The 12,294-nt window shown below is 41.1% G+C and overlaps 1 protein-coding gene across 1 annotated transcript in view; it reads right to left on the bottom strand.

Moving 5' to 3' along the window:
- The window catches only part of LOC143292557 (kalirin-like), a 217,883-nt gene that overhangs the window by 135,969 nt on the left and 69,620 nt on the right, over positions 1 to 12,294 (bottom strand). The window contains exon 38 of the mRNA XM_076602964.1: positions 11,315 to 11,441. Within this exon, the coding sequence (XP_076459079.1) occupies positions 11,315 to 11,441 (127 nt within the window). The remainder of the gene's footprint in view (positions 1 to 11,314; positions 11,442 to 12,294) is intronic.

Here is a 12,294-nt window from a genome sequence, read left to right on the forward strand (position 1 = left end):
GTGATAATAAAAGTTGGACAAAGAAAATGTAAAAAGATTTTACTATTTTGCCAAATAATGACCTTGACCTTAGACCTTTCACCTGGCTTAACATATCATAAAGCAGACTTAAAGATCCTCCTATTCATACTGACCATTCTACCAAGTATGGTTTCTATGCCATTTATAGTGGCCAAGAAAAAGCAATTTTAAAGTTTATCGCGTGCGTGCGTGCGCGCGCGCACACACACACACACACAAAGAAGCAGGGTCATTATTACACAGACTCACTTTGTTTACACGTGCCAGTCAAATATTGCTTTCCTCTCTAAATGCTGGCACAGGGGAAAAGACACAACATCCTAATCAATACAGCGTTGGCTTCATTGGAAACATGCTTCCCTCTGATGCCAGTGGAGTGCAAAACAATGAGTGTGCACATGTGGTGTGCAAATGCATATGGGTGTTTGGGGGTGGGGTGGGGGGGGGGGTGTTTGTATGTGCATGTAGGTGTGCAAGTGTGCATGCACATGGTGTGTGTGTATGCTTGACAGAGGTATGTTTGGGAAAATGATCCAGAGAAAAGAGCGTGAGGCATAAAACAAAAGGAACACAGACTCATACGTAAGATTGTGAGCAACCGTGTCTTCTGGTGGGGGATTCTGGTAAGTTAAAGATCTTGGGGAGTCCCTGGGTTTCTTTTACCATAAATCTACAGGGTTCAAGGCTACCTTCAGAGGGTCACTCTAATGCTACACATTTTAATCAAAACTGCACTGACACATGCACACCAAGGCAGGCATACCTTCTGGTCTAAATTGTCTATGCATCTGGGCCATGATGAAGAGAAACAAACGTTTCTTTGGAACAGATGATCTTAGCATCAGAATGAAGCTCCTATACACAATTTTCACTATTTTTTTTTTAGTTTGTTCTAGCAATATTTATGTTCTGGAGACCTGTTTGGTGAACATCCCGAGTGTCTTTTCCATTTTCAAAGTGTCAGGGATGCTTTTTCTTGTGTTTATCAGAAGCCCTGAGTGGTTGTAGAGAAAATATGATACATATCCCCATATATATCCTTCATGCCAACACAACATATTTCCACACCTGCTTTCAGTTTTCAGTTTCAGTTTCTCCAGGAGGCGTCACTGCGTTCGGACAAATCCATATACGCTACACCACATCTGCCAGGCAGAACCCTGACAGCAGCATAACCCTCCGCACTAGTCAGGCCTTGGGTGCATGCATAAATATTTGTGCACCTATCACAGTGGACTTCTTCTACAGCATTTTGCCAGAGGACAACACTTTTGTTGCCATGAGTTCTTGTTCAGTGCTCCAAGTGCAAGCTACACATGGGACCTCCGTTTATCTTTATCGTCACATCCAAATGACTGGACGCTCAGTTTAATTTTCCAGTCAAACTTGGGAGAAAAGGCAAGAGCGGGATTCAAACCCAGACCCTCACAGACACTGTAATGGCAGATAAGCATCTTAACCATTCTGTCACCCTGCTCCACAGATACACTGACAAAGAGAGAGTGGGTGACAACAAATAAGAGAAACAGGCACAGAGACAGAGAGAAAGACAAGAGAGAAAGAGTGCATTGGAGTGCTGGGGTGGGGTGGAGTGGGGGTGTGGAGGGTTTATTGCATCACAAATTCCTTCTCTCTCCACCTCTCTTTGTACCTCTGAGTTTGCTCCCTCTTCCATGCTTGTGGGCGCATGTTAATGTCCTCTTCGACAACACAGACATATGTGCAGGCTTCAGTGGAGCGTGCATGCATCCATATGAATTCCCAGCCAAAGCAACACTTTCGCATCAGAACCAAGCAGAAGTTGAAAAAGAAAGCAAAGGGCAAAAATATTATACAAAAAGAAAAGATGGGGAGATAAAAAAAAAAAGTCAACGAAAAAAAAAAAACTATCCCAAAGGTCGAAGTTCTCAGACAGTTCACATCCAAAGGCTTTCTTTATTTTGTTCTGACGCAATGCCCTAGAAAAGATGGCTGACCTAAAAAAAAAAAAAAAAAAAAGAAAAAAAAAAAAGAGGCATAGATCTTGGCACTGGCTTTTATCTGGCACTGGTGTTTTGATGCTGCAATATTTTCAGACCACAAGCGTTACTTGTGTTACTTTACCAAACTCTTTCCACAGTTTTTTCTCTTTTTTTTTTCTTTTTCTTTCTTTTCTTCAAAATAGTTTGATGAGAAAAGAAAAGAAAAAGTGGTGTGGGTGGGAGAGGGTTGGGAAGGGTTGTGATTGTGTGTGTGTGTGTGTGTGTGTGTGTGTGTGTGTGTGTGTGTCTGTGTATGTGAGTGTCTGCGCATGTCATGCTATGTGGCATGTTGATCCTCATTCATGTAGTGAGCGCATGTTTGCATGTGTGTGCAAGAAAGGGAACAAGTCTGTCCGTCTGTCTGTCTCTCACGAACATGCACCACTGACCCAGCAACTTCCCAATCAAGATAAAGACCAGTTCCACAGTTATCGATTAACATGCACATCTAGAAGAATTTTTTATATTCTACCAACTGCTGAATGTAGAGTGAAAATTGACACCTCTGAACAGTCACAAAACACCCGTGTACACAAACAAACCACACTCCTTGAGACCCCACAGAAAATCATTCTGTTATAGAGTTGCATCAAGTTCAGATTTCAGGACGCTGAAGCCGACACCTTTCTGCCTGCGAAGATGGGAGGATAACAAACAATGGTAACTCAACTCAGTTTCACTTCAACGAGAAGAAGACTGACATTTATATATCTCTTTGAAAGAAGGCAATTTTACCGCTTCCATGTTTCAAGCATTCTTTGTTGTGACTTGTTCCAATGAACCTGAGACAGCGAGAATTTCACTGCCAAGTCTGATCAACCTTTATGTCCCACTCCTTCCTTGGTGTCTAGTTCATAATAGCCACAAAAGATTACACTGGGGTTAGAGTGACATGCCATCAGTCTGTCTGACAGAGAGATCTCACTGTGGCTTGGACCAGAAACATGTAATTTGAATACCAATTGAAATGAAAATGGTAAATCATTCTGACCTCAACACTGAGCCCATGTCATGCCCTATTAAAAACTATCTTAGCATTCCTATCTTAAATTCATTAAAAAAACAAACAAAAAACAAAAAAAAAAAAAAAAAAAAAACCCAACAAACAAAAAATTAGAAAAACATGGATAAAACATCATAAAATGGTGCGTCATAACCCCCCCCCCCCACCCCCTCATGACCCCCCCCCCCAAAAAAAAAACCAAAAACAAACAAACCCACATCATCTTCTCTGTGTGACCTTGACAAAAGGGTCAAGGTCACAAGGAGATATTGTTGTTTTCCAACATGGGCAGCAATTTCACACACATATGTGGACCTTGGAATTTGACAGCACAGTTGATACCATAGGGTGCAGAATATCAAAATGTGTTTCAGTGTTTCAACAATGATCTTGATTCAAACACACAAGATCAAAGAAGCTGTTTGCATATTTCTGCTCATCTTTTCTGACATATCTGACACACTTCGGAGGAGGGGGGGAATCTTCTTTTTCTGTCTGTCTCTGTCATACTCTTTGTTTTGAGGTCTGGGTTTTCTTTGTGTCTCTTTCACACATGTACACAAACTTTTCATGTGCATGCACAGTGTGAATAAGAGAGAGAGAGAGAGAGAGAGAGAGAGAGAGAGAGACAGACAGACAGACAGACAGACAGACAGACAGAGGGTGTATTATTGTTGTATGTGTGTGTGTGTGTTTGAGAGTGTGTGCGCACAAGCGTGTGTGCGTTGTGCATACATGTGTATGTGTGCACACACGTGTGCAAGCATGCGTGTGTGTGTGCGAGACACAGAGAGAGAACATGCATGCACACATGTGACAGTGTGTTTTGTCAGTAGCACCCCTCCATATAACCTTTCCAAGTGACATTCACTGCAATCAATATTCTATGTTTACACTTATATCCCACAAACTGAAAAATCTTCACATAGCCTGCCATGCCAAGCCAAGCCTGCTTGCAGATGGTTTTGCGTGTCATCAAATTTTATAACTTTTATGAATCAACTGTAACAGGAAAGGGAGTGGGGACAAAAGATCTTGACATGAAAGCCACCCATTTTTAACAGAAATAACATTCTTAGTCTTAAAGAATTTTTTAAAAAAAGGAGAAAAAGTCCATAAAGAAAAATAGAGATGACAGTGGGGTGGTGATGGCAAACACAAAACTGAAAATGAAATGTGAAAACAAATGTTTAAGATCTTGAGATGCTCTCAGCATGATTTTCATTAGGATTATAACCAAACAAGTGAATGTAAAATGAAGTTAAAAAAAAAAAAAAAAAAAAAAAAAAAAAAAAAGTCCTCTTTAGTCTGGGCCTTTTTCAGTCAATAAAACAGAATAAAACCAATTCCATCACCCAAAACAAAAAAAATTACACTCCTCTTGGATCTGGGCTCATCAGTGTTCACCAGTCTGTAAAAACATGCATGCGCACACACATGCGCACGCACACATGCACACACACACACACACACACACACCTACTGACAGACAATGGATTGACAAAGAACAACAGATAAAACATTTTCATGAAAAATACAAAGAGAAAAAAAAAAGAAAGATAAGAAACTGGTAGCTAAAACAAAAAGTAAAGAGACAAGACCAGAATGAGAGTGAGAGAGAAAGAGAGAGAGCACCATAAAACAAACCAACATTTTTTAGCATGGTTTTGCACCAAGCTTAGGGAACACCAACAAAAAAAAGAGGTCAAGTCAGAAATGTTAAGAGCAGTTGCTGAGGAAGATCGCAGTGCTTTTGCATCGGCATCCAGCTTATCGATTCATCCATCTTTCTTCTCTTTTACTTTACCTCATTCTTTCCACAAATAGTTTTGATTACCTTCACTTACACTTTCAGACCAGCCAGCAGAACAGAAAAAAACAAAACCCTGTAATGCAAGTAGAAATTTAAAAATAAATAAATAAAACTACAAATTAAAAAAACAAAACAACAAATAAACGAAGTGAAATAAATCATAAAACAATGAAACAAAACAAAAACAAAATTACACAAAACAAATAAAGTAAAATAGAATGTGACACAGTGGAGGGAAAAATGGAATATTTCATATCTGTCAAAACACAGAGACACAGACTAGAGTGAAACACAAACACACACGCACGCAAGCACGCACGCACACACACACACACACACACACACACACACCAGCACATTTTTTGCAGTCTGCCTGCACTAATGCTCACAAGCTGGCACTGACTGCTGTCGCACCCACAGGAGATTAATTCATTTCATTTTAAAAAGTAAACGCCTTTTCAATGTGCATTATCTAGGCAAACAAATACACATGCATGCTCACTGGCATGCATGGACGACCCCCTTACCCCCTTCCACACACACACATAAAGGTTCAATAAAGACAGGTTCATACACCGTCATTCCTGTAGTTTCAAATTTCATGCATATCCCTTCACCTTCCCACCACCACAAACACTTGCAGACACACAAGAAATTACTTCTTGACCACCCACAATCCGGTTCCTCTACTTTTTCCTTCTTTGTTTAAATCTTTTTTTTTTTTTTTTTATTTTTTTTATTTTTTTTTTTTTACCCCATCTCATGTCACCCAACTCTCTAAATCCCAAATACTGCTTTAGCTGTAACAATCAGTTGCTTCCCTTGGAGCGACTAGATATCTCCGTTCTGTAGTGGGCATGTTCTATTTTGTTTTCTCAATCAGTTGCCTTCTCACAAGGTGCTTTTAGCTTGTCAGCTTTAGCCTCTACATTTTTCCCTAGTGTTTTCATAGCAACTGAGTATATGTGTTTTGTGTGTGTGTGTGTGTGTTTTTTTGGGGTTTTTTTCATAATGTTGTGTGCATTTTGTGCATGAACTATGAAGTAATGCTTCAACAGTATACTCAGCTGTTAAGGGGATGGTCTACAGAATTGGCAGTGCAGCTGTACTGATGGGGTACAAAGTGTAAAAGTGGGAAGATGTAAAACTGAAGATCACTTTCCAGAGGTCTCAATTCCATGCCCAGGCACTGGTGTGAAAGCAACAGTTTTCTATAACCATTGCCAGCACATGTGCCCATGATGCCACTGGACTTTCTTCAGAAATGATTCAACAATGTTGACTGGCAACAAACTGTTCAAAGTGGCAGTGCACTTTACTCCTGAAGTGGAAATCATCACCTCCAATGAATGTTTCCTTGACAAATCTAGCCACATGAAATGTATCATGTCAGAGAATATGATATGTTTTTATAACTATTAATGCTAGCTAAGCAACAATTCATTCCATTTTTGGAAAGAGCAGTCTTTCTCTAGCTTTAACCCTTTGAGCCCTGAGTTCCTGAGCAATTTTAACCCTTCTGCCTGAGCTCCTGAGCCAAAATTTGCAAATAATTGGTATTAAACCCTTTGAGCCCTGACCACCGCTTTACCGGTGGCAGAGAAAAATGACATAATGCCCAGCCACCGGCTGAGCGGTGCGTAAACACTTGAAGCATGCAGAGTCTCAACCTGGCCCATCAGGGCAGAAATCAGGGACAAAATGTGCGAGAAAACAACTGTATACAACGCAGCAAGTAATTGATATGCTTGATGATTTATTGGAAGTTGAGTATGACAATGATTACTCTGATAGGGAGGTGGAATTCGAATCGGATGATTTTGCTACAGATACTCATAGTGATGTTGAAAATGAACCTGAGCATGCAGAATCAGTTGATCAAAGGAGGTGTGTCAGGTTGAGACTGCACGCTTCATGGTTGAAATCGATCTTTTTTATCCAAAGCACATGCACAAAACACAGTGAGGGGGTGCGGCAATGTTGGTACTGCATTCGCTGGCGTCAGAATATTATGTTTTTTTTCTGATTGGCTCTTCAATATAAGTCAACCAATAGCAAAACACGACACAAGTGTTTACGTACCGCTCAACCGGTGGCCAGGCATTATGCCACCCCTCCCCACCACCGGTAAAGCGGTGGTCAGGGCTCAAAGGGTTGTGTGTGTGTGTGTGTATGTGTGTGTGTCTGTGTGTGTCTGTGTGTGTGTGTGTTTCTTTGTGTATTTCATATTTCTTGATCGAGATATGACAATTGTATATACAATCATAGATCCTTCCAGAAAATAACATATTTTTCTTCACATACATTTGTTTTTGTTTGTTTAATTTGTTTACATAGCTGCAAGACAAACAAAAGGTCACCACTTCCACACACCTCTCAAACTGAAAAAACCCATCCCTTAAAATGTGTTGTAATACAAAGCTCCAAATCAACATTCAATCAGAGTTTGAAGAGCTTAAAATGGATGCAAGCTTCCCTCTCACTCCCAAAGGAGTGAAAATGGTTTAAAAACACAAAACAGATAATGTGGGACTCAGCCAGCCTACAGAGCCTGCCACAGAACTGGTCTGAAACACAGCTTGGCTGGGTGAGGAAGAGGGGAAGGTTGCAGTCAGGTGAATTGGGGGATTGGGGGGGGGGGGGGGGGGGGATGGTTGGGAGTATGAGTTCAGGTCATGGGTGAATGAACATGCAACAGAAGTAAAGGTATGTATGTATGGATGGATGGATGAATGGATGTATAGATGTATGTATGGGAGGGGGGTGTGTGTGTGTGTGGGGGGGGTGCGGATAGAGTGAAAGACTTCAAAGAGGGCAGGTGCAGACAAAAGTGATACACTTGTTTCATGCTACGGCTGGGTTTCCATCTTATAAACACAGGGGCACAAAACCCTCCACCTGAAGTAGCCCCCAAATGTTTTTCTATGCAACTATACTGTGTGCCACACAAACGCAATTCACTTTGACATCCCATTACCTGAAAAGTAGTGTGCGTGTTGCTTCATAAACAATAGCACATGGAGGCTGACAACAACTGTTCTCTCTGTCAGAAAGTGGCCATTGTAACTCTTTTATTCCTACCTTCCCCCTGTATGAACCTCTTTCCCAATCACTAACGTATGTCACACAATGCTATTGTACAAACATTCTGGATCAGGAATTGCACCATAATGACATTAAAAGCTAAGATTAACAGCACTCTGGACCTAATTCTCTGTTGAAATTGACAGATCATAACAGACATCTGTGATTTCTACATGTCTGAAAAGCATGTTTTTGACTTTACCCTCTGCATGACCATAATGTCTAAGACTAAGTGCTTCTAAACTGCAAAGCGCAGAAACAAGTTGAAATATGAAGCGATACACCACTGGAAATGTGTTAAACATACAAACAACATTATATTTTGAATGAACTTAAATGGAGACAGTCAATCCAGGATGCCATCCGAATTGCCTTACTGGGTGAATATGCCTTATCTTCACACTAATAATTTTGTCTCCCTTAAAGGCTTTCCATTCACAGAAACAAAACTGGCTGCATATTATATATATATATATATATATACATACATATATGTGTGTGTGTGTGTGTGTGTGTGTGTGTGTGTGTGTGTGTGTGTGTGTGTTGCAAAGAGAAAACTAATTAATGCAGATCTCGAATACATCTCTATCTGACAGAACTGTAACATTTTTTCTGCGTACTTGTAATATGCTGATATGCGACATCAACTGATGCTTCAGAGACAGAACAGGGTAGAGAGGGTGTTGGGAAACAGACAGGGACAGACAGATAAGATTGAAGGAGATGGAGAAGGAGAGGCCCAGAAAAAGACAGGGGAAGGGAGAGGGGACAGACAGACAGACACAGAGAGAGAGAGAGGATGAGGAGAAGAGAGGGAGAGAGGGACATGGGGGAGGGGGGGGAGGGGGGGAGGGAAGAAAGAGAGAGAGAGACAGACAGACAGGGATAGACAGATAAGACTGAAGAACATGGAGAAAGAGAGGCCCAGAAAAAGACAGACAGGGAAGGGGAGAGGGGACAGACAGACAGAGAGAGGATGAGGAGAGAGAGAGAGTGAGATGGAGGGGTAGAGGGGTGTGTGAAGACAGACAGACAGACAGGGATAGACCGATAAGACTGAAGGAGATGGAGAAAGAGAGGCCCAGAAAAAGACAGGGGAGAGGGGACATACAGACAGACAGACAACAGGCGGTCAGAGGAGAGCAGTTCAAAACTGACACAACAAAACACAAGTTCTACAGGGCACCGAGAAGTAACCGGACAAAAGACATGTAACAAGCCAGGCATAAAGTGTTACATGACCCACAGGCATCACAAAAAAAATTAATGTAACAACACATGGCGTTGTAACAAAAAAAAGATATGTAACAAACCAGATGTAAAGCGTTACAGACCATAACAAAACGTGTGAAACAGGACACCGAGTTGTAATGAAATAAAGACATGTAACAAGACAGAAGAGTTGCAAAGAAACACAAAAAACAGTTATAGTAGACATGCATACCCCACATACTGACCACATTTCTCCTCACCTCTGCACTCTACATTAGCTCCCCATTGAAGCGAGAATTAAATACAAAGTTGCGTGTCTCTGCTTTTCTGCTTTCCACTCCGCAGGACCTACTTATCTTTCTGACCTTATCAGTGTTCACACTCCCACAAGAAATCTCCGCTCTTCCTCTGACGGTTACCTTTTGAAACTTCCTCACGTCAATACAAGAACCTATGGTGAACGTTCTTTCTTCTTTGCTGCTCCTCACATCTGGAAAAACCTTCCTTATCATATCCGTGCATCTAATTCTATTTCTGCTTTTCGCTCATCACTAAAGACTAAAGACTCATCTTTTTAAAACCTTCCTTTTCTCCAACACCACCCATGTCAGCTCACTTTGGATGTATGTAGAGTGGGAAAGGGAGAGTGTGAGTGGGGGGAGGTTTTTTTGTTGTTTTTTTTGAGAAAGAGTGGCCATGAAAGTTTTATGTTACTTGTAATATATTTCTTTCATGTAAAGCGCCCTGAGCTCTTAGTGAGAAAGGGCGCTGTACAAATGTACAGTATTATTATTATTATTATTATTATTATTATTATCAATATGACTGTTAGTACTCCAAAAGTACTGTAAGCCTCCAAAAGTCCAGAAAAAACCCCAAATCATCAGAAACACCACGTCACAATTCCACATCTAGAAATGCTACTTTGAGCTTTGAGCTCTCTGAGCTTGTCGCACAGCAAAGACAACACTTGTGCGGACTTTGCCAAAGGCAGCATTCCGCATGCATCCTCTTCATCACTGATGTAAAAGTCTTTTCAGTGTAGGTCTCACAAACATTACTCTTTGTCACCATGTTAGTTTGCTGATTCATTTCAGGGCCTTTCTAAATTTCCAGTTCCGACAGAATGCTGGCGCTAACATGATTGTAGACATCAACTACTCGCTTTTTTCTTTTTCTTTTCTGGAACAGCCAAATATTTTTTAACTTTAGTAATGCTGTGACATTTTTTGTTGGTTTTCCAGATCAAATACTTACGCATCTGGATGATAGGCATGTCTGTTACAGACATATTTCAAAGACAACACTGTGTTACAAAAGACACACAAAAATGTTACATAAAAGACACAAAATAAGACAGTCAAACAGAACAATGAAATACTAACATCACAAGCAACAACACACAACGGTGTAACAAGACCTGTAGGTCTTTTCTTTTTCAAGCTTTTCACAGACGTTGTCTCTTCCTTGATTTGTGAAGCCAACATTGTTAAAAAATATATCTATATGATATTTTCTTTTTCTTTCAACGGTTCAGTGATGGAAATGAAATGAAGCAATAAACACTAAATAATGGTTGTTTGCAAGAAAATATTATGCACAAATATCAAAGCCAGAGCAAAATGCTTATCAAGGATTTATGACTTTCATCCTTGAACAGTATCTAAAAATAAATAGTGATTGCTGCAAATATTCTATATAACTATCAGTAATCTTGCCAGGTTCGTTTCCTTTATTACCAGAAAGTGCTTCAAGAACACTGGTGTTAACATTTACCAAGGACAAACACAAACACACACAAAACAACAACAACAAAAAAACCAACAAGACACCAAGAAAATGTGTCAAAAAAAACCCAGGGATGTATCACATATGTAATGAATGTGTACACACACACACACACACACACAATTACTCAAACAACTGTGTAACAATACACACAAGACATAAAGACGACAAAACTAGACACAGAGGTGCTACAACATTCAAAAATGTTACATGACAAAACGATAAACAAAACCACAGGTGTAACAACACACATGACACACCACATACATATATAACACCACACACACCCACACCCACACGCACACGCACACTCACACCCACACACACACAAACAACACAACACTGATGCAGCCGCAGCTACATATGGCCCACCTTCTGTCCACCTCCACTACTGCTGCTGTCGGTGGTGGCGGTGGTGGCGTTGGAGTTGATGGAGGTCAGGGAGGCGCGGCGCTCTAGGTTCATCTCTTCCAGGCTGGTCGCATCTCCCTCCAGCTCCCTGAACACAGAGTGGACACATCAAAGTCAAGTCTTCAGTTTCAGTTCCTCAAGGAGGGCATCAGTACGTTCAGACAAATCCATATATGCCACACCACATCTGCTGCTACACAGATGTCTGACCGGCAGCAGAAACCAACGCCCTAGGTCAGGCCTTAACCGCATGCATATTATTATATTTGTGTACCTACCAGAGTGGATTTCTTCTTCAGAATTTTGCCAGGAAAACATTCTTGTTGCTGTGGGTACTTTCTTTCAGTGCACAAAGTGCGCACTGAATACGGAAACCTCGGTTTGTTGTCTTCTCTGAGCGACACAGGCTCAGTTTGATTTTCCAGTCAAACCTGGGAGAAAGGGTGAGAGCAGGATTCGAACCCAGACCCTCACGAACTCTGTATTGGTAAATAAGCATCTTAACCATTCTGCCACCTTCCTCAAGTCTTCAGCTTACTTTACTTACCCATACCCCCCCTAACCCCCACACTCCAACCCCAGCGCCATAGCACCGATCCTTGGATGGAGACCAGGCTCTAAGCACTACAAACATTGAGACATTTGCACAACAGGCTGCGTTCCTGGGTAGAGCTGACTGACAACTGCCATTGGGCGCTTATCATTCGTTTCCTGTGTCATTCAGTCAGGTTTCAGTCACGCACACATACACACTCATCCAGACATGTAACACTTTACATGTATGTCCATTCGTTTATTCAACCCGCATGTAGGCAGCATACTCCATTTTTGAGGGTGTGCATGCTGGGTAAGTTCCTGTTTCCATAACCCACAGAATGCTGACATGGATTACAGGATCTTTAATGTTAGTATTTGAACTTCTGCACAGTTATACACACAAA

Source organism: Babylonia areolata, chromosome 18 (genome assembly GCF_041734735.1).
Source record: "Babylonia areolata isolate BAREFJ2019XMU chromosome 18, ASM4173473v1, whole genome shotgun sequence".
NCBI lineage: Eukaryota > Metazoa > Mollusca > Gastropoda > Neogastropoda > Buccinidae > Babylonia > Babylonia areolata.